General features: G+C 39.2%; 3 protein-coding genes and 1 long non-coding RNA gene across 6 annotated transcripts in view; 3 read left to right on the forward strand and 1 right to left on the reverse strand.

Annotated features, from left to right (window-relative positions):
* LOC145456182 (protein SSUH2 homolog) overlaps positions 1-26,636 on the forward strand; it is a 107,405-nt gene that overhangs the window by 49,449 nt on the left and 31,320 nt on the right. The window lies entirely within an intron of this gene.
* On the forward strand, positions 1,214-6,132 carry LOC145456201 (vesicle transport through interaction with t-SNAREs homolog 1A-like). Its single transcript, XM_080334290.1, has 7 exons — positions 1,214-1,382; positions 1,515-1,573; positions 1,636-1,746; positions 2,591-2,668; positions 3,511-3,666; positions 4,349-4,410; positions 5,370-6,132. The coding sequence occupies exons 1-7, from the start codon at positions 1,289-1,291 to the stop codon at positions 5,464-5,466; spliced, it is 657 nt and encodes a 218-aa protein (XP_080190416.1). The 5' UTR covers positions 1,214-1,288; the 3' UTR covers positions 5,467-6,132.
* LOC145456223 (uncharacterized) lies at positions 6,604-8,299 on the reverse strand. Its single transcript, XR_013920531.1, has 2 exons — positions 7,395-8,299; positions 6,604-7,330 (listed from the first exon to the last, which is right to left on the reverse strand). It is a non-coding gene; the product is annotated as an uncharacterized LOC145456223 (long non-coding RNA).
* On the forward strand, positions 8,412-25,065 carry LOC145456174 (2',5'-phosphodiesterase 12-like). Of its 2 annotated transcripts, none has more exons than XR_013920514.1 (14): positions 8,412-8,754; positions 13,437-13,629; positions 14,408-14,596; positions 15,137-15,324; positions 15,838-16,009; positions 17,099-17,209; positions 17,276-17,376; positions 17,686-17,825; positions 18,445-18,604; positions 19,701-19,830; positions 19,888-19,986; positions 21,134-21,313; positions 23,868-24,019; positions 24,831-25,065. XR_013920514.1 is itself a non-coding variant. In XM_080334241.1 (14 exons), the coding sequence occupies exons 1-14, from the start codon at positions 8,555-8,557 to the stop codon at positions 24,942-24,944; spliced, it is 2,115 nt and encodes a 704-aa protein (XP_080190367.1). In that variant the 5' UTR covers positions 8,456-8,554; the 3' UTR covers positions 24,945-25,065. The 2 variants fall into 2 exon arrangements, 1 of the variants encoding a protein (XP_080190367.1); XM_080334241.1 differs by having other exon boundaries at positions 8,456-8,754; positions 21,148-21,313.

The raw sequence follows: 26,636 nt of genomic DNA on the forward strand, positions 1-26,636 counted from the left end.
TCATCAAAAAGTTTTTCCTTTTACTAATTTTCTTTCTGAGGAGTGTTATGGCACTTTGAGAGTCTGGATTGTTCCGTCCCACGTCTTTCAGTTTCTGTAGCAGATCGTTCAGTGCTTGATCACTTTCCCATATGTTTCCGAATTTTTCCTTATTATATTTCGGGAGTATATTCTCCGTGGACATTTGCATCGATACTGTTAGCTTTTCGTATAGTGCGTCCACATCATTTTGCTGGCAGTCAGTTGAAAGAGATTGTTCTACATCTTCGATTAGCCTGTTTTTGTAGTCGGTATCATTTAGGTGGCCGAGGTCCGGGGCCCCGCTCTCTTTTTCTTTATCAAGTTTCCGTATATTCCTTTAAAAAAGCGCTTAAACCAAAGAGGGGGCCCCTTCGACCAGGGAGGAGGCTGGGTGACCGCCCACCTCGCCGACCCCAAAAGCCACCCCTAATACATTGCATCACATCAATGTTGAAATTCCGTGATCTTTACCTAAATGTTCATTCTGGGTTAGTTGCACATTGATGCTGTGGTCTGCTTTCCAGAGGTGGTCAGTTACTAAGTATTTCTACTCTTTTGGAGTTCTCAAGCCGGTTTTGTCTATTTGCACTATTTATGCAAATGCTCAAACCTTAGATTAAGAAAATGATCAAACACTGACTTGGAAATCGCTAGTTGTATTTGAACTTGTGTAAACATTTACGGAGTTACTTCTACTTGAGTACCAATGATGACTACTTTGACCACCTCTGTTGCCTTCACGAAGATATTACCGGAGACCTTTGAAATATACCGAGTATGGTCGATATCTCAAAATTGGTGATACATTGGATTCTTGCTGGGATATGTACAGTAGTTGCGATTTTCAATTAGATGGCTAGAAATTTCAAGACTGCAGATTACAGCACCCTAAACCCTGGCCCTAATGGAATATCGGTACGTTTTGGCTAACATAACAGGTGAGCAGCGATGATTCTCCAAGTTGAAGTCATATTAATAAAAAATAAAGAATTGTGTGAGCACAGGACACCGATTCCATACATGGACCCTGCACCCTGGTACTGCAATTGGAAGGAGTTAAACTGCTGGTTTAGGGGTTAAATAAGGGGCTGACAGCTGAGGTACCGTAGGTTACGTCAGAGGTCAGGCTAGAGGTTTGGGTTAGCCTTAGCCCTCCCTTCCCTAATGAGATAATGGTAATCTAATGAATCTATTATACTCAACGTCTCACGTTTGCAGATCTTATATATTCGTGAATGTTTCCACATTAAATCTATAGATATAGACAATGACAACAATATTCGCATCTTACGAGGAGCAGTTTGACACAATCATAGCATCTGTTGCTAACCGACTTGGCAGTGTCCATACGTCACATGGAGGTAAGCATCGTATTCATATGTCTTCTTTTCTTTTGTTTGTTGATAATAGAATAAATTCACTATATCAGTCTTATCACCTTATTACTCGTTTATTATTTATTCATTATTTTTTAATCAAAAATTTCATTACAGTTGAGAAAAAGACACTTATCAGCAATATAGAGCGCCAGCTGGATGAGGCTCAGGAACTAGTAATATATTCGGTTATGTTTTTGTGATGATCCAGAATATCAAAGGTTTTGTTGATTATCAGCTGGAACAGATGGTTCTCGAAGTTCGCGAACTTCCAAATTCTGATCGTGCCAAGGCGACCAGTAGCGTCAAAGGATATCAGACTAAATATTCAAAGTTGGAAGCAGAATTGGTAAGAATTGTGATTTTGTTTTTAGAAGTTTACATTTTGAATGGTAACTATATTATATACGGTACTTGTGATATTTATTCGAGTCGGCAGCAGCAAAGTAGAATTAGTGTATAAAATGGTTTGTTAGTCTATGCATATTAGACATTATAGGTAACATATGAGACACACCTACGCTGAACCTATATCTGGAATATGTTGAATTGTTGATCAAATTCAAATATTTGGAACAAAACTAGAAATATTTTATTTGTTGTACGAAATTTGCATGAAAATAGTGTATGTTATTCTTTCCAATGATGCTATTGTGACAAGGTTTTCTTGAACACATCATCAATTTGAGAATTGGAGACATTTCATGTGCCTGTTGCCCAGAACATAATCACAATGTTAAGACAGCAGGTCTAATGCGGGGTGAGAATCATGCTTACATTTGCATAATACCATCAGTAGTTTGATGTAAATTTCTGTTGTGGTTCATATGTGACTTCGAACAATATTTTTTCCTTCTAGATATTCTAGTGTTGGCATCCCATTTTAAATTGACCTCTTCTTTCGTTGTAATTATGGGAAAATATTCCAGTTGACGGCTGATAGTTGATTGCTGTATTGATACTTTTTGATTGGTCATTTCACACGAAACATGGACCCGAGTGAATAGTTTTATCCCATTTCCCAAAAAGTTTGCAAGCCCATCGTATGACTTGATTAATAAAATATTATTTTTCGTCGAAATCTTGGCACTATTAGACCAGTTGTCATTATTGACAAACAAATGTATGATGTATGTATGATTGATGCCTCAATGCATGCAACTTCATGTTACTTCATATATGATTTATTCCAGAAAAAGCACAAAATGCATGACTCCTCAAGAATGAGAGAAGAGCTGTTGGAATATGATGACTCGGCTTTAACAGACCCTGTAGGTGCTGGTGTTGTTTGCTGGTAGATCCGAAATCATGGTGTTCAGTAACAACAAAGTACCTGGACTATATTTAACTACGTCTAGGCTATTATGACGAATTCTGCATTTTATGGACTTTCATGGCTTCATGCAATACGAAATGTCTTCAACTTTGATATGGTTGACTGCTTTTGACGATGGTATGGCAAAATCAAGTAGGCCTACCTGAATGGTTTGATTCTGAATCGAGTACTAAGCATTGAGTCGAGTATTCAAGTAATACTGGTTCTGGTTGTAACGCCACAACAATATCACCAATTTTAGTGTCCGGTATTATTTGATATTGATGTAGATATTCCTTCATGCTTCTCTTTACACTCATTTCTTCGAGCGTCAGATGAGCAAGCATTATTGCGAATCTCGCTTACGCATCTTCGTATTTCTACCAACCTAATCCTTGATCTACGTTCTTCTTCGATCGGGATTGCTTGGTTGCATTAAGTTGATTACAAGACCGGTACGCAATGTTTGCATGGTCCAAATTAAAGTCGATTTCAGCTGAGCAGACAGGATTTGACACCTGTGAAATCAGCACTCATTAGCATTACAGTGTCACGTCGAAACAACATTTATGTGTTCGTATGCAGTGATACGATTTAAAGGGGTTTCTAGGCTTCCACAGAGGAAAATAGTCTCGAAACTGTAATTTTCTTAGCTTGGTAAGGAACGTATAATTTCAGTACTCAGAAAAATTATCTCTCACTACTCGACTCGAATCATTAGAATTAATACATGATTACCATTCGAGTAATTTTAAGCACGCCCATTTGCTTGATGTCGACCTACGCTTTCCTTAACAGAGAACACGACTTCTTGACAACACGGAACGACTGGAACGCAGCACCAAGCGTTTGGAGGCTGGATACAGGATAGCGGTTGAGACTGAGAAGCTCGGACAAGACGTTCTCGACAATTTGCAGAGAGACAGGGAAACTATCACCAGAACAAGGGGACGGGTGAGAAAACGATGCTTACACTATCCGAAAAGAAGGTCACTTTTTAAAAATTTTGAAAGCTTATAATACCGGAGGAGAAAACAGGTCATTTGGCTATTTTTTTTAATTATAGTATTGGGTTGAGACTCTAGTCTCGAAATATCCATCTCCAACTTGTGTTAGGCGAGTTGACTTTTGGAAAAAGGTCACTTTGCAATCTTGCTCCCAAAGAACCCATCGGGCCGTATTTTTCGTTCACTTTCTTTCCGGCCCTGGCGTTCGCTACGTCGAAGTACAATTTTTACTCGCATTTCAACACTGTTTCTAAATAAAAAGATGACAAATTCTGAAATAAGATGACATTTGGGCGCCATCCGAGGACATTTTCAATTTCTTGAAAAGAGAGGACATATGGTAACCCTAGGTAACAATGAATTTGAAATTATTACCATTGTGTGGCACTATAGGGGAAATGCGATGAAAAATCAGGCCTCCAGCTTATCCAATGGAAGTGAGCAATGGAATAATACCACAGTATTCTTTCCTAATAGATTACATGTACTTGAATTACATCTATACAATAATGCATATCGAGTGGGCAGATTTTCATTGTAGGCCTACTTGGTAATTTGATAATATTCGGAATGTCGTTAATGATGGATGACTATAGCTTCCGATTCTTCATATTACTTTAATCTTTTAGTTACGTGAAGGAGATGACAACCTTGGAAGAAGCTCAAGAATTCTTAGCAGCATGACCAGAAGGTATTTACGCGTATTAACGAAGCTCTTCTTGAATTTGATAGGCCTTGTAAAGTAGGTTGTTATCCTATGTGAACAGTTACCTCGTCAACCTCTGGAGATACGGAAACCGTATATGACCTTGTTTTTCATACTCCCCGATTTTGCCAACCGCGAGTTGAATCTCTATGTCTGTAGCTCTTAATTTTTCAAGGAGATATCACAGATATAGATATTATCCATGCCCGAAAGTTTTATCCTTGTTATATGCGTGCACAGCAGCAGAAGATGGTTAAAGTATGATATAACCGGGTCGCATTCTTGCCCTGCTCTGAAATAAATCTAACTAAACCAACACAAGATGGCGTATAATAATGGTTCCTAACCTGCGGGGTCATGAGCCTTTTTAATAGGGGACGAGGCCATCGAAATATTTACTCCTTTTTGTCCGAAGAAGTAAATTAAATTTTACTACAAATACTAGTACGGCGATGAGCAACTTTTTGATCTCGAGTTCACTTCCCTCCTCCTCCAAACTGGTGATTAAGCCATTATCAGAGTAAAAACAAGTACAGCCATGACATTAACTGAGCATGTGGTAACTAAGTGATGTACTATTATGTTAATTATGTGTTGTATTTATATAATTTCATCGTTCTCACCGTTTACTGTATAAACAAGTTTTTAGGTTAAAATAACGTTTCATAATTATTTTAAAAGGTTGAAAAATAGGGTAGTGTAGAAAAGGTTAGGAACCCCCCTGGTCTATAATGTGGCAAGGAGTTGTGATTGGCAGATATTTTCATTGAATCTGATGCGGAAGATAGCTTCTCGGGTCCCTATACCATGCCATTGACAGTTTAAGCACTTGAATCGAATCCAGTCCTGATTAATGTTGCATTCCATAGAGGAGAGATAATATTCTTTGTCATCTTCATCTTGTCATCCAAGTCGTGGTCACGTAAAGACTTTTTCTTTCACAGAATCATCCAAAACAGACTGATCAGCCTGGGAGTCATGGTAGTCATGCTGGTTGTCATCATAATTGTCATTTACATCATTGCGACAAGGCCAGGTTGACGCACTTGAAAAGTGTTCTACTCATTTTCAATCATGAATGCAAGTCTTATTTCAATGTATAACCGCTCCATGTCCACGTTATCCTTTGCTTACCTCACAAAGTGGAGATATATGCCCATTGCACACAATATGGATACACTAGTTGTCGTTTCTTTATCCCACTGTGCTTGTGTGCGTGTGTATTTGCTCTGTCTCTGTTATAAATGGGTTGCTCAGACTGTCAAAAGCCAATGAGTTGATGTGGGTCTAATTACAGTTCTTAATGAAATATACTGTTTACAGTGAAACTTCACTTAGTTGAGATGGTTTGCGGATAATTTGGTCATTGTAGTGTATTTTCACGAATCGCCTTTGTAACCCATTGTACATATAGATGGCGTAAATATATCTAGTCTTTCATTCGCCTACATGTTGTGTGCAATATCGTATCTATTTTAGGATTGCTCTCTGCTTGGGTGTCATTATCGATGTTATACTTGAATTTGAATAATGAAGCATGTTATGGCAAGATTAGTGAGTTGCTTTACAAATTTTACAACTTCTGTGTACGTTGAGATGGTGAAGGCTTACATTCCTTCAGCTACCCTGAGCATTGCGTGTATTTCAGCTGCCTAAACACGGGTACCGGTAACTATGTTAGTAATAAATTTGACTCAAAGACCGAAAGATCTCAAATGCTTGTACAGTGCAGGTCCCAGTGTGTGGATTGAAGTTAACGTCTTTGTTGTCGGCTGTCAACCAGTCTGCAGGTAGATGCACAGGTGTCAAGTCTACCTAATGGAAGTATTTTTCATATGCTGTGACTTGTGAGTCTACTCCGGTGGTGTGCCAGATAGGCGTCATGTTCTTCTGAGAGACGTCGGCAGTCTTAATGAGCATTCTCATCGAGCAGAATTAATTCTCTATATCTTAATTTAAGATTGGCATTTTTTATATCGAACCTGTAACCATTTAGTTGGTTGGTCAGTAAGACAGCGGATGTTCTCTACCTGAGTTTCTTCAACACTTTCGAAGTATCTCAAAGCGTTCGTTTGCAGATATGGTTTCAGTAGGCCTGGTTACATGCTCGACTCGACTTGGCGTTCAAGTCGTCTCCGGTGACGTCAAGCCACATCTCCGAGCTGACTCGTAAAAGGGCCCTGTTTACATGATCCTTCAGGAAGCTGTATCGTGGACGACCGACCCATTACCCCTTACAAATATATATTCGTAGCATAAGTCTGGTGGGCAAAGGTACAACGACAATGTGTGTTTGGTCGTATTTGTATTGTATCGATATTTGTAGAGGAAAATAATCTTCTACATATCATGATTGTGGAGGAAAACAGCAAGTAGCCTATAATTTATCAGCTAGCTTTTTCAGCGTCAACGAAGATGGGCCGTAGAGTAGGCGGGAGTAACGACTGTTTTGATATTTCAGGCATCACTTGTGACTTGTCGATGCGAACAAAATAAGGTCATTACCGCTCAAGTGACCCACGTGGCCTCTAGTAGTTCGGCAGCTCCTCTGTAACAGACTACCCCATGTATGCGGGTGACTCAAGAGTCACGATACAGAAACTACTGCAGTGACTTTATTGAAGCATCTTGTCGGCATGATATACCAAATAGGAAGCTAACAATACCAAGAATGTTTATAAAAACTGTCAGCTGATCACTATAACCCAGAACTCAAAACAAAGAAATAATCCCATAACACCGCTGCGCTTCATCATGACCAGGAGAGTCATAAATCTCCATATCATCCTCCCGGGAGAGACACCAGCTCCATTGTATCACACGCGCGCTCACATCAGTTTAGCCGGTGGAACAGTATGTACGAAATGCAGCAATCGTTCAAGTATCCCCGTATCGATGTAGCACACTGCACAGCCGTTTCTTCAATCGGATCACTATGCATATGCATGTCGTAGTCGAATTGTACATACCGGTACAATCCACAATTCCACATATCTTCCGAACTGTAGTCTGAGAAGTAGAAATACAGATGTAACGTTTTACTTTGTTTGCAATTTTATGTAACTGATGACAGCAACTATAAAGCCTATATATAGGCTACTACAGATCGAAGCGTCCCAGCCAAATTTCAAAGAACACATAGGGAATCGCTAAGGAAACTGTCATAACAGAGCACGGTTGCTACACCGGTACTGGTGTATTACATGCATTCACTCGTAACCAAGCGAGCACTTAGAAAGTAACCCCGCCTTTCCTTGCCATGTATGCCCAATTTCTCAACAACAGATGAAAAACATGAATTACGATGCCAAGAGCCCGCGCAGCAAAAACCAGCGCCGTCGAACGAAAATCGCCGGACGCCGATGGCCGAATACTCAAGCCGATCGTAAACCACATTACACGACGGCTTGAGGCTCGAGTCGACTTGAAGCTGTTTGCCTTTCTCTTTTCATCGAATACGAGAGAGTCGGATCGACGAGTCAGCTTCGAAGCTGACTTAAACCGTCATGTAAATGGGCCTAGTGACAGACTACTCCAAGTCGTTTCGACTTCTCCCTTTCCATTTCGTCGCAATCTGGTGGTGTCTTAAAATGATTTTAATGAAGTAAACTTTTGGAACTACGTTTCGAATCATCTCTATCATGTTATATTCTAGGACTAATCCGTAGATACGACTGATGAAATCATATTAATACTATTCTCGAATTCAGTCCATAAGTACAGATAAGAAAAAAGTGTCATATGACCATAATGCACGGTAACCACTATCACCAGTATCCAGCGTTCTGGTTTCGCGGGTCCGGCGAAGATCCGTATACCGTAGTTTCTGATGACTCCGAAGTAGTTGCGCAATCGCTTCTGAACCAAAACCAATATCGGTCACGCTCACGCAATACATGTGGATTGTGAAATGTATGTGGGACTACAACGGCAGACGTAAACGATGTGAAATACACACTGACAGTCGTGACCGACCGCTAATTGTAGCTTGTAGGCTAGATTACTCTCAGTCGAAAATGCATAGCTGACAGGTAGAGACCGAGTGAGAAATAATATATTACGTCTCGTTTTTCCCAAGTTTACAAGATCTAGAAAAATATTCTTACATCAACATTTGTTCTGCGATTGGATGAAATGCCGATATCTTGAACGGTTATTTCAAAGAGCTCTTTTTTCTTACTCGGGCTCTCGTGCTGCAGGACATTATAAAAACGATCTCCACCTAAGTAGCAAACAGCAACATATCAAGGAGTTTTCACTCGTCTCAAGATATTTCGACACTGCTGGTTGTAAAACACCGCTGTCATCGGGTGCGGCGTTATTCGAACAGTAAGTAAATTTCATGAACATACCGTACGATGATAGTTGGTAAGCTTACCAAAAAGTGAATATACCCTATATTACTGCTATCATCGTAGCACGATTTTCATATAAACGGAAATAAGAAATGAGTCACCATGAACATGAAATACAAAATGTGATAAATCTAGAATAGCAGGACTATTATGAGTAGTTTCTCGACTAAGATATAGCTAAATATACTAGCACTGTCGTTTTAAGTCAACAGAAATCACATCCACATCGATAAAAAAAGTCTTGTATGAATTGCGCTGATGAGTAGCGCGTCTACATATTTTTCCAATTTCAAATAAAATCAACCAGGACCGTTTTCCAAGGACCACTCTGATTCTAATATATTCATCTAATTATATACTTTAAGATAAAAGTAAATTAGGGCATTTTTAGGTACGACACGATGTCCAACTATCACTTTAAAGTTGGCCTATCAATACGCGTATATTGCGATTACCGGCCGCGCCTATGTACAATTTCCAAAGTTCATTTAGCAATACCCCGGACAGTTTCCCGAGGACCAATCTGGTTTTAATATACTCCAATGATCATCAACGTTGATATAAAAGTAAATCCCAACAATTCTAGGTCCGACACGATGTCCAACTATCACTTTGAATTTGGCCTATCAATACGCGTAAATTGCCATTATCAGCGGCGCCTATGTAGGCCTACCATTTTCAAAGTTCATTTAGCAATACCCCGGACAGTTTCCCGAGGACAAATATGGTTTTAATATACTCCAATGATCATAAACGTTGATATAAAAGTAAATTCAAATAATTCTAGGTCCGACACGATGTCCAACTATCACTTTGAATTTGGCCTATCAATACGCGTAAATTGCCATTATCAGCCGCGCCTATGTACCATTTTCAAAGTTCATTTAGCAATACCCCGGACAGTTTCCCGAGGACCAATCTTGTTTTAATATACTCCAATGATCATAAACGTTGATATAAAAGTAAATTGAAACAATTCTAGGTCCGACACGATGTCCAACTATCACTTTGAATATGTCCTATCAATACGCGTAAATTGCGATTATCAGCCGCGCCTATGTACCATTTTCAAAGTTCATTTAGCAATACCCTGGACAGTTTCCCGAGGACAATTATGGTTGTAATATACTCCAATGATCATAAACGTTGATATAAAAGTAAATTCAAACAATTCTAGGTCCGACACGATGTCCAACGATCACTTTGAATTTTTCAAAATGCTAGTTATAATATAATTGTACTCACATTTGCGAGGGTGGATGTAAAAATCGACATGGTGGAGTCCATGATCTGTGAGAAATGTGCAAATAACATATCAATGAGTATCCGATGACAACAGCTACTAATTAGCTTGCTGTCAGCATTTAAAACCTGATCATCCAGCCATCCGTGACTCTTTAGTGTGAGCATGGACTTCGTGTTGATGGTTTGACCATTTACTACCGACTCGGGTCTGCTTTTATGAGTCGAACGCCAGAGCTCATTGATATCTACAATTTGTACAATTAATGCTTAACTCGGTGATGTAAACGTGGTGTGTAACTTGCTTCCTAAAGTAAATATGACTGACCTGTAAATTTAAACGCGCCAGGTAAATCCTTTTCAGAAGAAGTGTGAGCAGAGTCAGGAGTTCCACCCATTTGCTTGCTTTGGCCACGAAATTTGACTTCGGTTTTTGTACTCATTTTTCCGTATATAGATTTTCGGTTTTGGGTTCTCTTTTTGAATTTGCCCTCCAGAAACATATTTTTCGACTTCGAAGCAGCCATGTGGGGCGAATCGTTTTGCTTTCGCTTGCGAGATGGTCGTCCATTGTGATGGATATAGTCCGCAAATATCTCCTCCGAGCGGTGAACCTCTCTTTGATATATTTCAACAAATTTATATTTCAACAAATTTATCCAGCCTTGCACTTTTGCAATTCAAATACGTATTTTTGAGCACTTTGAAATGTTGTACGATCACTACCTGTGTTGTATTGTTTTTGTACATTGTATTGATACCCTCTCGCGACGGCAATTTGGTGTAGCGAGCAGTAGCCGCAATGTACGGGTCTGACTTATTTCCCATCTCCTCCCCATGGCGGCCCAAATCTCCAATCATCACAAAAACTAGGCGAGAAGTATGGGTTTTTGCCTGAAGAAGTGAAAGCATTTTGGTCCTGTAACGACGATTATGAAAAACGGCGATCTGCTTTCTTGCCTGTAATCAATGGTTTTCAGACCGAGTTGAAATATTGTGTCATCTACATCCGATGCGCATTCTGCATCATTAGGTGGACCTACTTGCAAGCACGAGCTGGAGCAGATAGCTCCATGGTTTTTGTGCAGGATGTTAAAATGATTTTGAACAGAATCCTCCAAATATGGGCAGAGCAACACCTCAAAAATGCTATGAACCATGTTATCCAACTCGCTGAGTGTCTTGCAGACAAAGAGACTATGAATCCAGCACATCGCCGCGAAGCACAGTTTTGCGTCATAATGCTTACGACAGAGGATTTTTGCTGCTTTCATGGAATGACTAAAGTAGTTGTGTACAATTGTCTTCCTGAAATCCTCTGCCGATGCAACTCCGGTAACGATGCGGAAACACCGTTCGTAATAATGCCATCTTGTTTCGGAGCAGAACTGAGATAATGCAGCATTCCACGATACTTTACTCCCGTCAATTATCAACATGGCCGGAAAGACTGGTAATGAATTTTTACACGTATGCTGAATAAATCGATTGAGAAATCGACTAATTGTCCCTGTATCATGCAAGGGAGTTATGTGCGATACGATCGGCATCGTTGGCCCTCCTGGATAGGGATTCCTTACCAGCATGGTATAAATCTGGAATTTACCCTCATCGTCTTCCTTATTTTGAGTTATGCCGCCGGTTGCATCAAGATATAATGAATCGTAAGTGATAGTTGGACATCGTGTCGGACCTAGAATTGTTAGAATTTACTTTTATATCAACGTTTATGATCATTGGAGCATATTAAAACAAGATTGGTCCTCGGGAAACTGTCCGGGGTATTGCTAAATGAACTTTGAAAATGGTACATAGGCGCGGCTGATAATGCCAATTTACGCGTATTGATAGGCCAAATTCAAAGTGATAGTTGGACATCGTGTCGGACCTAGAATTGTTTGAATTTAATTTTATATCAACGTTTATGATCATTGGAGTATATTAAAACCAGATTGGTCATCGGGAAACTGTCCAGGGTATTGCTAAATGAACTTTAAAAATGGTACATAGGCGCGGCTGGTAATCGCAATTTACGCGTATTGATAGGCCAAATTCAAAGTGATAGTTGGACATCGTATCGGACCTAGAATTGTTTGAATTTACTTTTATATCAACGTTTATGATCATTGGAGTATATTAAAACCATATTTGTTCTCGGGAAACTGTCCAGGGTATTGCTAAATGAACTTTGAAAATGGTGCATAGGCGCGGCTGATAATTACAATTTACGCGTATTGATAGGCCAAATTCAAAGTGATAGTTGGACATCGTGTCGGACCTAGAATTGTTTCAATTTACTTTTATATCAACGTTTATGATCATTGGAGTATATTAAAACCAGATTGGTCCTCGGGAAACTGTCCGGGGTATTGCTAAATGAACTTTGAAAATGGTACATAGGCGCGGCTGGTAATCGCAATTTACGCGTATTGATAGGCCAAATTCAAAGTGATAGTTGGACAATTGGACATCGTGTCGTACCTAAAAATGTCCTAATTTACTTTTATCTTAAAGTATATAATTAGATGAGTATATTAGAATCAGAGTGGTCCTTGGAAAACGGTCCTGGATGATTTTATTTGAAATTGGAAAAATATGCAGACTCATCAGCGCAATTCATGCATGACTTTTTTTTATCGATGTGTATTTGATTCCTGTTGACTTGAAACGACAGTGCTAGTTTATTATCGAGAAACTACTTATAACAGTCCTACTATTGTATATTTAGCACATTTTGTATTTTTATGTTCATGGTGAATCATTTTTTATTTCCGTTTATATGAAAATCGTGCTACGATGATAGCAGTCCTATATTGCACAATGAGTGGTGTTTATGTACACAACTGTAGCATGGATGTATTTCGTTTTCTCATTTGATTCTTCATTTGATTTTTATTCAAGAACTGCAACAGAAAGTGAGTATAAAAGGGTAGGAATCTTTGGCTGGTGACCCAAATGCCAAGTTATATATAACCAGAGTAGGTCAGTAACAAAATTCCGGTAGGCCTACTCCGTGTAGCCTGCTTGAATGTTTCGCTAACTTACTCAAGTGTTTATGATTTTAGACTACTTTGACAGTTTTCAATTTGTTTTTGGGCAAAACTATTGGCCACTTAACTTTTTTGCTCTAGGAAATCATTAATCTGCAGTTGAGTAGAAATTTACGACATTACTTTTACTTGAATACTTACAATGACTACTTTGATAACCTCTATGTATATAACTGGTCATAACCAGAAGATGATTCCATTGAGCCCTAAAATATAAATTGTCATCTGGTAGAGGTAGAGGCTTTGGCACCCCCAGTCGTTCTTGAAGTTTGAATCGGCAATCACAATGCAGCAATACAATGTTATACCAACACCGCTTACTATTTAAAACCATAACCTGATGATATCAACCTGTTCAACGTAGACAAGAAAGTCCTGAGTTCAAAGAATCCTGCTCCCCTCACTGTTCTTGCGTCTGTAATACTGCATTGTGGCACGTGAAGAACATGCAGAACTTGCAAAGTAAGGATCGAAATGCGGACTTGGTGTGCATTATCGACGATGAAAACTCGGAACGGATCCAAATTGTCATGAAGATATACGGATCCGAAAGGACTGTGAGTTGATGGCTCATTAAAGCAGTAATGCAATCCTGTTATCATTTTTAATTGTTACATTGCTAATTTGATTTTTTGGAGAAATGCAATATCTGGTAAGCTATAAACTGTAATTGAATTTGATTATATTTTCTCTTATATTCCATTCATTCCAACTATAGGTGTATTATGTTAGAATACCCATATTGAACAATGCTTTGATCGCACAGAAAATCAGCGACTACGACTTGGCACAGTGATTTGAGTACTCGAATCTAATAGTACTAATTTTGTTGAATGGAGTCGATTAGTGATAGAGAATTTTTCGAGTACTAAAATGATAAGCTCCTTGCCACTAACAGTGAATTTATCAACGAGAATTATAGTTTTGATACCGTTTTCCACTGTGAAAGCTTTGACACCTCAATTGGTCGTATCGCAGCATACGAAACATGTAGTACAAAGCTATGCACGTCAGTGGAAATGACATCATTGTGAAGTCCTGATCAACCCATAGCTTTGTCACAAATTGCAATGAAATTAGTGTGGTCAAAAAATATCAAATAATCTTTAATTTTATATAGAACTGGTATAATATTCTTCCTGTTCGCATAAAAGGTATATATTTTAAATTTCCACATTCATGCTGTTCTGCGTTGTGACGTCATGTAATACTCAGTTAGACACTATATTTTTCCAGCCCTAATTATAACTGTCATTTTTCTGTATAGTGATATGCATATGGAGTTTATGATCACTTTCGACCGAGCATTACATTTATTGAGACTCAACATTTCAGGTTATGAGACAACGGAACGAGTCCCTCAACAAATCGTTGGAACGAATCAGAATCAACATCAAGAACGCGAACGCTAAACTACTAAAAAAAGTCCGCAAAAAATCCAAGAATGAGGATGGCTCGCAAGGAGAGAACCACGTTGAGGACACGTTTCCGAAAATTTCGCTGCTCGATAAGGAAGGGCAACAGGTTAGGCCGAAATTATATGCTGTGATGAGAATAGGCTGCTGTGTCTTCATACCGCAAAAAAAGAACCTATTCCCAGAGGTGGTCACACTGGTACCCAATGTTTAGTAGGGTGGAGTGAAAAATAGAAAAATTTGACTTTAAAAGAGTGATCATAATATTTGGTCTGAAATATCAAATAAAATACATATATCACAATTTTACGTTCATGCACCCTCTAGTGGTCGTGCAACTTCACCGAACGAGCCGAAAATAGTTGATTTCGTCATATTTTGATAACCTCTTACACTAGAGAGCTAGTTTTAGCCTTTAAAATTTGCGAAAGTAACACATTTATATCTTATTTCCATAGAACTTTGTCTTAAGAATGAACAACAAATAGTCACAAGCATATTTATGATGTTTTAAAAGTAGAATTAAGCACGGATGCAGTGGGTGCGATGTTCAAAACGTATACCGGTATTGATCTTATGAGTGTGAAACACACCCTATCAATTATAACCACAGTAGTGTTACAACATTTTACTAAATATTCGTTTTCAGATCGACGACCAGCTGAACGTTGTTCAAGGCTGGAGAGAAGGCTGCGTCTTACGAGTATGTGACGTCCAGTACAAGGTTGTGGTGAATCCGCCAAAAGTAGACAAAATTCAAATCATTCAACGACCGATGGTGGGATTTACGATTTACCCGCAGACGCAATTGACTTTCGCCGATCCACAGTATTCAAAGTAAATGCGATTTTGTATTTCTTGACAAACTAATAGATTTGAAGAATCTGTTGGAGGTACAGAACTTCGTTATGCAGTTGAATAATACATTGATATTGAAATAAACCTGAATATTTTAGCTGAGGCTGTCTAAGTGTTCATTCATCAATTTATGTACGTTGGAGTTGACTTTGATCAAAATCTAGCAACCTCGTTTGCGCCAACGCAAGGAGTTTGATAATACCGGTATTCTAAATATACTACGTTGAGCTTAGGCCATCCGTTTGCCTTGATTACTCGTATTTTCATGCTGGTGACGTCATATTTGGTGATACGATTGTTGATATACAATGTTCTTTCCAATTGTCTACTAGTTCTTGACGGTTACCCCTGGCGACTGTCGGCCAAAAATATTTGGGTTTATTTCAATTTTTAATATATTATTCAATTGTATTAAATAATATGATTTTACTGGAATATATGATACCTCTTCACGTTGTTCTGAATGCATCATTCAATGTATCGGTATTGCAGGTTCAGCTGGTTTCGACGCCAGTGTCCAGAAGACAACCATTCGGCGGACAGTAAACAAATGGAAGTTGATAGTGCGACCACGAAGAAGCGGGAAATGGAATCTTCCGACGCCGAGTCGAGTATTTGTGAAGAAGAAATGTTTGAAAGCTGGGAGTCTGTCGGAGAGCAACGGGTGAGAGTGGTGTTGATTCCTCAGCATTTTCTTGGAGTATTTGGTTGTATCAAGTCTCTAGTGATAAACAAACATATATGTTTACCATAATATATTAAACTTATCAGAGGATGACTAGTATCTTTAGAGAAAAGATTAGCATCCCCAAAATTGTGCAGTTGCTGGCTGCAATGAATCGTATGGAGAGGCGTAGACACTGACAGTGGGTTGGTAATAATTAGGCCTATTATTTGTTGGCTTGTGAAAATTGTTTACAAATTCAAAATGCATGATGAAAAACATATATTTTCATGATGACACAACAGGGTATGTCACCAGTACTCCAGCAGTATACACTGAACTACAGTGCTGCCGGCCAAGAACTGCTGCTGTTGAACGTTTTTTCTCCTTTCTTGGCAAGGTACTGCATAAGGACAAACAGTCCCGAGCAGAAAATGTAGAAAATTGCTACAATAAACTTATTGTGCAATAATTAGGGCTGGGCAAAATCGAGTACCTGAGTGATTCGATTCTGAATCACGTAATATGCTTCGAGTCGAGTCGAGTAGTCGAGTATCACTCATTATGACGTCACAACAGGATGTACTATGTCGAAGTCCAAATATGAACCTTTTATGCCACCACAAAGAACGTAATGCCTGTTATCCATCACATTAAAGATACTTTGGTATTTTTTCGACCATATACCGATTTCATTGCACTTCTTAACAATTTTGTTGGATGATAATGACTTCGGAAATGTGTTATTTCCAGTAACGTTCGTAGCTTTAAACTGTGCCTGGTATGCTCAAACACGGCCAATCAAGGTTTCACGGCTTCCTCAGTGGAAAATAGTATCAAAACTATAATTCTCGTCAGTAAATTAACTTTCAGTTGCGAGGACCGTATAATTTCAGTACTCGAAAACATCGTCTTGTACTACTCGACTCGAATCATTAAAATTACTACTCGATTCAGATTCGAGTACTCGAATCATTTTGCCCAGCCCTAGCAATAATGCGTGAGATAACTCCACGAGTTCCTCATAGCCAAAATTTTGGATTTTTAGGTCAAAACTTTTAGATTTTAAGTACAACCTTGTGGTTTTAGACGTATACTCCCACTGTGTCCGACGTGGGATACGAAATCGGCTTGAAAGTGACCCCTGGAAACGAAAATTTTCCTGTTGAAAAGGAGACGTGTTTTTCGAATTCCTGCGAGGTAAATATCGATCGAATGAAGAGTTTTTGGGGTGCCGAACGATATCACGACTTCTGCATTTGCTAGGCATTTAGCGTATCTACGAGCAATCCTGTGAAGAACATAGAGGAGAAGTTGCTATTTGAAGACCGTGTCAACATGACACAGCAGAAATGCACAGACGAAAGGTTAGTACCGATGACTTTGCAAGAAGCATATCTAGTCTTACAATGCGAGGGTTACGAAATGTTTTTCATTGTGGATACTTGAAGAGACTCTTGGAGGTACAGAACTCCAATATACAATTGAATTAGTATATTTTTATTGAAATTAACCCGAATACTTGAGGCTGACGCTTGTCAGGGGTAAATGTCAGCAACTAGTAGAGAATTAAAAGAAACATTGTATAAGCCTATCAACGATCGTACCACCAAATGTGACATCGCGGATACCTATGCAGCTTTACGTATGTTTTTATACCTCTTTGTGTTTGCCAGGTTCCGTGTAGTGAGCTACAATATATTAGCGGACGTTTATGCCGGGACCGAGTATGCACAGGATTTTCTATTTCCGTACTGTCCCTCGGAATTTATGGACATCAACTACAGGCAACAATTGGTCGTCAGAGAAATTAGTAGTAAGTGCGACGGTGTTGATGATTTATTTTCGTATTTAAAGTAGGTGAAGGATATGATTCATTTACGGTTAGGAGTAATATTTCGCTTCTCACACCATAATTGGTTTCTAAAACATCATTGCTATGTTTTATGCAATATGGCTTTGTTGTAATTGTAACTGTAATTCATTACTGCATATGAGACAGTAGACCTACTCATTGATTTATTTACCTCTGTTCTATTTCTTTACATGCAAATCGTTTCCGCAAACTCAAGTGCTACGATTCATGTTTGTTTAATTGTCTTTACCTAAAGGTGTGCCGTACCAGCAGTCAATTTTTTATCCATCTGAAACTTGTGATCAGAGGTCGCCCGATATTCAACAGATAGCTTTAGGCGCATTCCCACAACTTCAGAGCGTACATTTGAACTACTTTAGAGCCATTGCTATGGTTAGATATGAAATAAACTACAAAGGCTGCATCTGGACAGCTGTAGGCTAGGGCCGTTCAAAAATACATACAGCTTTGAAAAGTGAAGTAAAATTTTTCTGGGAAAACCCGCCGGGGCCAGCCGGTTAATGACTGTCTCCGATATTTCTTTCGAAGCTGACTGTTCCATTGATTCTTACTTCTCCAGGTTACAATTCTGATATCGTATGTCTTCAAGAAGTGGACCGCTATCTCTTCGAGTCTTATTACATGCCGGTGATGTCGATGCAAGGTTTTGCCGGCGCCCACGCTTCGAAAGAAGGCATAAAGGAAGGCGTCGCGTTGTTTTATAGGAAGGAACGGTTCTCGTGAGTTATATTTGGAAGTGTTAGTGTTGTAGCATTTTGCTCATTAATCAAGCACACCGCTAATAACTTGACTGCATATTTTCATGATATCGTCGCTGTGTTATCAATGTAGCTGATGTCCATTTTACACATTTTGAGAATCTTAGCTTAATGTAAAGTTTTCATTTCCTTCTGGCCATATCTTGGCCATGATTTACTTTGAAACAATGTGAAAATCATAAAATGGCCGAAAAATGTGAAAATTTGGCAAAAGCTTGATTATCTATCAATTAACATAAGCTACTTCGATTCCAATGCGACGATATATGAATCTCCCTGCTTTAGGCGGGGCTACCAATGAGATTCTGGAAAACCCGCCGACAGATTTCGCATACCCGGAAAGGGTCGCACTTTCATTTGTGTGCCTTGGAGTCGACTTCTATCAAAATACACCAGCCAAGGCTGTGTCAACAAAAAGGGTTCGTGTATCATCTAAAAATAGTACATTGAACGCTCTCGTATTCGACATTTTGTGCTGGTGACGTCATATTTTGTGTTGCGATTGTTAATATACGCTGTCCTTTCGAATTCTCTACTAGTTGCTGACGATCACCCCTGACGAGTGTCAGCCGAAAATATTCGGGTTCATTTCAATATGAATATACTATTCAATTGTACAATGAGATTCAGTAATTACTCATCTATCCAAAGGATAAATTGATTTCATCATCAAGATTTCATCATTCATTGCAACTATTGGCATAGTTGTTAAAGTACAAATTAAATATTAATACTTCGTGAGTCTGAACATTCGACAGACTGCATTCATACCACTGCCTGACTTTGTCATGCACTTGAGTTGCAATAATATTGGGCATCTCATCGATGCAAATACAAAACATACCAAAATTAGCCGGGTCTTATCCACTGCACAGGTTATTTGCACGGCCCATTAACTTCTGTTAGTTGATTGTGTTTAATCAGTGAATCTGTTTGCAAACTTTGGATCCCGTTCAAATTTATGTTTTAAAAAGTTATCTTCGAGTTCAATTCACTGAGATCTGAGATAATTTCTCTATACAGCAGAGTGTCTTCATGAATCTTCTTTAAATTACAGTTTGAAAATGGTCGATAACGTCATTTTGAGAACCGCGCTAAAGGAAGAAAGAAATCGAGATCTACGCGATAAAGTGTCGGCTAACTCTGATTTTCTGAAAGCGTTTCGTTCAAAACCTACCTGTCTCCTGGCAAGATTTTTTAAAGTGCCGAATGTGAAGCGAGCGATCTCACTGTGACTTTTTCAGGTGGCGTTGTTGGAATCGGCGGATAAATCGAAGCGTATTTTGGTCGGCAACACACATTTATACTGGCACCCGCGAGGTTGCCACATTAGATTAATTCAGGTATGTATGCACGAAAATGGTTGAATTGTGTGTAGGCCAAGCAAAAGTCACTACCTGAATGATATTATTCTGGAGTACTGAATTTATATGTTATATGCCAATAAAAGTTAATTTATCAACAAGAATTATACTTTCGATTCTATTTTCCGCTCTGGAAGTCTGTAAACGTCAATTCGTCGTATCACACCTTACGAAATTCATTGCAAACTCACGCACGTTAGCGGAAATAAAACATCCATGTTGTACACTAGGGGTATTCAAAAATGACTTTTTTTCTCAAATCATACTGGCTACTTGATAAAATTGTTAGGTTACCTAATTTGAGCCTACACACCAAATTTGACTCAATTCCAACCAGTGGAAGCGGAGTTATTGCCGTCGAAAAATTTTGAATTTGAATAAAATAGTATTTATGGTGAGCACAACTATAATAATAATTAAAGAATCGGTCACCGTAAGTACTATTTTATTCAAATCCAAAATTCTTTGACGGCAATAACTCCGCTTCCACTGGTTGGAATTGAACCAAATTTGGTGAACATCGTTTCTATAGACAACGTAACACTTTCATGGGGTGAACAGAAAATTTTCAATTTTTTTATTATTTGTTTTATATAATAAATCGAAACTTTCTTCTCCTGTAGCAATGCGGCTTCTGGCTGGAATTGAACCAAATTTGGTGTGTAGGCTTAAAACAGGTCATCTAACAATTTTATCAGTTTGTCAGTATGATTTGAGAAAAAAGTCATTTTTGAATACCCCTAATGAACACGTGATCAGCCCATAACATTTAAACAAATTGCAACGAAAAAGGTATCGTCGAAAAATACCAATCATTTTTAATTTGATGTGGAACAGGAATTGTATTCTTTTTGGTCCCATAAAAGGTACATATTTTAACTTTCCGCATCATTCACACCACTGTTGTGATGTCATAATGAGTGATACTCGAGTTTGCCCAGGCATGATGAGTGGTGACAATATCACACACAAGCTTGTTAGATGAAATGTTTATGACAAAATTTTAACCTCTCAAATCAAAGATTGGGTAACTTTGTAATTACGTAATCTCCGCTTTTAAAATGATAGTTTATTATTCGTAATGCATACGCAGGTAATCTCTAATTTTGTGACATTCATAATTCAGCCTTTTCCTCGCAGATGGAGTTGATACTGCGGGAAATGAGAAGATTGTACGCGGAACATTCAAGGAAATCCGAATTGTCTTGTCTGTTGACGGGCGATCTAAACAGTCACCCGCATTCGGCGGTCTTGCAACTCATCACAAAAGGACACGTTCCCGCAAATCATTCGGATTGGTTTTCAAGTATGTTGTTCTGCCTTCGGTTTATCGAATTGCTTGAGCTTAACATTCATGTTAGCATCAGAACATTCTTGCAATGGTTACCAGTGAATCCGGCATTTTCTGAAGTTGGCATTAGAAATGTAATAACTAGGCCAAGTTTTTGTTGCAGTTAAATCCGTGGAAAGTTGCATTTATTTTTGACAAAAGTTGCAGTAAAAAGTTGCATTCATTTTTTCACAAAAGTTGTACTAAAAGACCAAATTTTGCTCGGTCGACTAAAAAAAAGGTCAACTTCCCAGTTTCGCTCTCGAAATACAGTCCACATTCTCCATTGGTTGACTAAAAAGCAAAAATAAAGGTCAACTATCTAGCTCAGCTCCCGAAATACCCGTAAGAGCGTCACTTCAGTGCTGATTTACGGTATTTCAGTCGAATCTGGCCGTGTATTTCACCAAAATTCTCAAAAAACAGTGACATATACTGCCAAATATTTCCAGTAAAAAGTTGGTTGCATGATACATCGAAAAAACTTTTGTGAAAAATCGAAAAAATTTCAAAAAGCTGCACTATCAGATTCCTTCAAACAGCTTAAAACAGCATTCTACATATCTTCCGAGTATTTCGGAAGCTGTAAAAAAAAGTTGCAAAAACTAGCCCTAGTAATAACTATTATTTATATTATGAAAGCAATGCATCAATATTGTATATTGTGCAATATAATGCATCAATATTGTGGCCGTAAGTGGAGTTCCGTGCCCAGCCTTGAAAAGTCTTGTCTACTTTGAAACTTGGCGGGTCTTGTGTCCCTACGCAGTTCCGTACTCCCACAGTTATGCAGTAGCGAGTTTTGAAAAACGTCATCGTAGGCATTGGCGATATGGATCATCAATAGCGTTGTCCATAATTTGGAAAATCTCAAAATTTATGCGTATCCATGTCTCATTTTATAGATTATAGATAAAAAACGTCAATGAACCTGCAATAAGCTCACAGGAAAGTCGTTAACATTTGTCTAAATGCGTTTGAAAGTAGCTCCCATAGAGTGGGCGTGTCAGCGACCATAGAACGGCAAGCAGACTAGTAATTACGAAATCACGGCGCTTGATTGGCTAATCTGCTATGCTTCAATGATCACGGCGGTGGCGGCTTGCTGATCAGCTGGTCAAGGAGCCGGCTAACGGCGGGGATTCAGTAAGCGCATTGTAGGTTGGTCCGCAAATAATGATTCAAGATTAATTCAGAACATGTTGAGTGACGAAATACATGATTAACAAAGAACAGCTGCTTCACAAAAACTTCAAATACATGACTTGATGGCCAATTGTGAAGGCAACCGTTGTAGTCTGTATGCCTCGTTTTCATCGAGGAAAAGCACAAAAACACGAGAAGAAATATTGCAAAGGCGCTTATGCATGTGGCGAACGATCTTCTAGTTTCAGAGGGGATGTTCCATGATTGAATACAAATATAAAACTTGACATTGACACTACTGTGTCTGATCTTATCTTGTCGTGGTAGCCTATATAATTGAAGTCCTAAAAGCTGTATGGGCTGGATAAATCAGCCATTTATGCTTGGCACTTGTCACATTCTTGCAGCATGATGAATCATACCCGCGAGTGCTGTCTAAGTCCTCAATGATGCCCCGGAAGAAGGTCTAAAGGCAAGCATAGACTATGCTGGTAGGACCAGTAAAAAGACTGTTCTCTTGCATTGTTTAGCAAGTCCATAATGAATCTTAGATCATTACCGGCTGCATCACGACTAATGCTTGAATCAAACCAGACATGGACATAAAAAAGAATGTATTGAAGCGGTGCGGTAGTTAAATTTCTTTTAGAGTCCCAATGCAAGCAACCTGGTCGGCCCACATATCTTCTGAGCATACAGGATTGTGTCCAGAATCCATCTCGCATGGTGTGCTGCACCAGTTTGGCGATAACTAATATACTTTACCTGCACTGCACCCAGAAAAGCAGGACCACTTGGCGTTAACTCAATCATATCAGATAGGTATTTCTGGGATCTATAAGTTCACAAGCATTCGCTGTTTCACCTCTGTCATGCCTGCAAGAGGGTATTGTTGTTCTGAGCCTATCGTCATCTAGTTTTAACACTAAACATTCAATGACCAAGTGTCTCATTTTAGTATTTAATCACAAACGTACATTGCGCTTACAGAATCATCATTGCCGTTAGCGTACTTCTTGAACGTAGAAGCACATAATCAGCAATTCGCCGTGATCGTGATCATTGAAGCATAGCTGATTAACCAATCAAGAGACGTGATTTCGTGATTACTAGTCTTCTCGCCGTTCTATGGTCGCTTACCCGCCCACTCTATGACAGCTACTTTCAAACGCATTTAGACAAATGTTAACGACTTTCCTGTGAGCGTATTGCTGGTTCATTGACGTTTTTTATCAATATTCTACAGAATGACACATGGATACGCATTTATTTTGAGATTTTCCAAATTTTGGACAACCCTAATCATCAATGATGCAAGTTTATATCAAAGGCCGTCAATCCCCGGAATCGACCTCAAAAAAGAACCTTGTTCATTCCATTGCAGTGGGTAAAACGGAACATTTGCGTGACATGACGTTGAGCAATTCGGCCTTGTTCACGAGCGCATGCGGTTACCCGTCGTACACGACCCTGGTGGCGTCATTTCAAGGGTGTCTCGACTATATTTTCATTGATAACAGTATGGAGGTGAAGAAGGTAAGCGGTGACTTCTGAAATTTCGTCTGCCTTTCAATTTTGGCCTCCAGTGTTGAAAAATTGTCGAGAGGCCTGGGCTAATGCTGCATTTGATATGTGTAGATGGCATGGACGTGGCACTATGCTGTTCTTGTCCAATCTTGATGGGATTCCTCTGATAAAATATGTATTTGTGTGAATGTACACTTGTACAGTACATAGCATCTAGTTGTTTTAATCACGTTCAGTGTATTCTAGACTGTATTGTGTTTCTTTACTCGATAGTTTTTTCATTCTGACATTTTATGCCGTCTCCATGCTCGCATGTCGAGTGTACAATTTGAAAAATTGTCAGGAAACTTCGATGCTTGTGATCCAAATGATGGTTTAGTACATAAAAACACTTTTATGAGCAATCTTGGTCAACTTAATCATGATCTTCTATCCCCGAACCCCCCCCCCCCCTGAAGATCCACGGGGCAATTCTTCTTACTACTTGATCTTTAGTGTTGCCCATGTCACCGGTTTATTGCTTTTGTGACGTTATTAGTTGAAAACGGCCGTGTTGAGATGAGATATTGCCATAAAATTGACATGTTTTCAAAATTGTACTTGAATGCAGTCCTATAAAGCCACATGCATCGCCGTGTTGCTCTGCACATCGTGTCTATCATGTTCATGAGAGTCATGAATTGGTTGCATGGTTGACATCGGCTTGTTCTGGATTGTATATTGAAGGAGCGCCGTTAGGTTGCAAGTCGAGAACAACTGCGGATTCATATTTTGATTTGAGCTGTCCTTCCGTTGTCTATATAAATCGCTCTCTTTCCAGGTTATACCTCAGCCAGAACACGAAGACGTAGTGAAGCACTGTGCCCTACCAAACGTCTCGACACCATCGGACCACATGGCTCAAGTGGTCGAAATCGCGTGGAAAGCGGGCTAGAAATAGTTGGCACCGTTCTTCTCGCAGTTACAGTCGCTGGATTCGACTGTTACTAGGGATGGGCAAAATCGAATCGCCATTTTTCAATAAATTTGGTTGACATGAGTCAATCGACACGAAATTCCAAGCGATTTGCTTTTGCACTGTGAGAAGCATGCAGGGTTGTAATGACTCGTGTCATTGCGAATGATTCGAGATATTAGATGTGACCTATTTCAAGTCATATATTTGATAGCCTTTGTCAGGGGTAGGTTCTGTCACCGGGGATGTAATGACTCGACTCGAGTCACGATTTTCTGATGACTCGAGTCATTTTCTCAAAATACGGAAATGACTCGACTCTAGTCAATCTGTGTATTGACTCGACTTGAACTCGAGTCATTACGCACGACTCGACCCAAGTCACATGACTAGAGCCTCAGACGGCCAAGACCGACATTTCATTATATCAAAGAACCGACACTATTGGGATTTCGTCTCGTCGTACTGATACTTGAAAATGCGACCAGAAACTGGTAGAAGTGGGGAAAATTAGTATAATGTATGCGAACCATTAGATATCACCAAACACAGTTATAAAAAGTGGGTTAAACAAGACTTTACCTGGAAACTGAGCAGTCAATGCTGTGACTCGGACTCGACCCTCTGCTCGTTGGCGAATTGAAAATGACTCGAGTTAAAACTACAAAAGTGAGATTGACTGGTGACTTGGTTACTACCCTGCCTTTACCTGTTGGAAAAACATCAAAAGTGAGTTGAACCTGACTTGAACTCGAGACTGAACAGTGAAAACTGTGACTTTGACTCGGTGGTGAATTGACCTAACCCGAGTCGAAACGATAAAAGTAGGATCGACTTGTTACTTGGTTGCAACCCTGGAAGCGTACAATTTGCGTAAGGAAATCTTGCGTTTTAAGTTACCTATCGGCTTCACAGTCACATTGTTCTGAGCTGCGGATATTTATGTTTTATATGAAGAGGCAGCTGAAGGTTGAATATATAAATTTGCCTAACCGTAGAGTCAAAGAAACCTTACCTAGTTTGCGTTACGCCATTTCGAGGAGTTATAGATCAACTTATGCGACTCTTTATTAAAAGGACATCATCGCACTTCATAGTTCTGAAATGCTAGTCTAGTCGGCGAAAATCTCCGAGGATTATTTTCTACCAGAGGGTAGAGATCCACTGGATACAAATCCTTGATAACAGCGTCGTCGCGCTATTCTTTTTTGATCAGGGTAGCTTGGAGTTGCCCTACGTCCTCTTTTAAGAGGATTCGTCCTCTTTTTTGAAAGTGTCCTTGGAGGACGCCTAAATTTTCTCTTTTATGATAATTTTGGTTAGACATAGGCCTACGGGGAAATATGGGAAATCAGCGGTCTGTGCTTTTTTAGTCAACCAATGGAAAACCTGATAGAAAGGGATATTTCAGTAGTGCCGGAGCTTTACTTTAGTGCTGATTTACTGTATCTCAGTCGAATTTTACCTTATATTTAACCAAAATTCTCAAAAAGACGACAAAATCACAAAAAAGATGACATTTGGGCGTCCTCGGAGGACACTTTCAAAAAAGTCAAGAGGTCACACCCGGCTATATTAGTTAGGCCTACGACTTACTGAGAGCTCAAAATCGAGTTGCCAGTTAATTTGATTTGGTAAGTCTGATTATAATCATGCAGCAGGACACATGAT

This window comes from Botryllus schlosseri, chromosome 14, assembly GCF_051294905.1.
Source record: "Botryllus schlosseri isolate E-star chromosome 14, Bs_hap1, whole genome shotgun sequence".
Classification (NCBI taxonomy): Eukaryota; Metazoa; Chordata; class Ascidiacea; order Stolidobranchia; family Styelidae; genus Botryllus; species Botryllus schlosseri.

Bases quoted from the DNA above. Each gene is read 5' to 3' on its own strand.
- LOC145456174 (XM_080334241.1), top strand. From the start codon at position 8,555: ATGAAATGCCGATATCTTGAACGGTTATTTCAAAGAGCTCTTTTTTCT. The intron at 13,630-14,407 runs GTGAGTTGATGG...TCAACATTTCAG, and splicing joins TATACGGATCCGAAAGGACT to GTTATGAGACAACGGAACGA. The intron at 24,020-24,830 runs GTAAGCGGTGAC...CTCTCTTTCCAG, and splicing joins ACAGTATGGAGGTGAAGAAG to GTTATACCTCAGCCAGAACA.
- LOC145456201 (XM_080334290.1), top strand. From the start codon at position 1,289: ATGACAACAATATTCGCATCTTACGAGGAGCAGTTTGACACAATCATA. The intron at 2,669-3,510 runs GTAGGTGCTGGT...TTTCCTTAACAG, and splicing joins ACTCGGCTTTAACAGACCCT to AGAACACGACTTCTTGACAA. The intron at 3,667-4,348 runs GTGAGAAAACGA...TTAATCTTTTAG, and splicing joins TCACCAGAACAAGGGGACGG to TTACGTGAAGGAGATGACAA.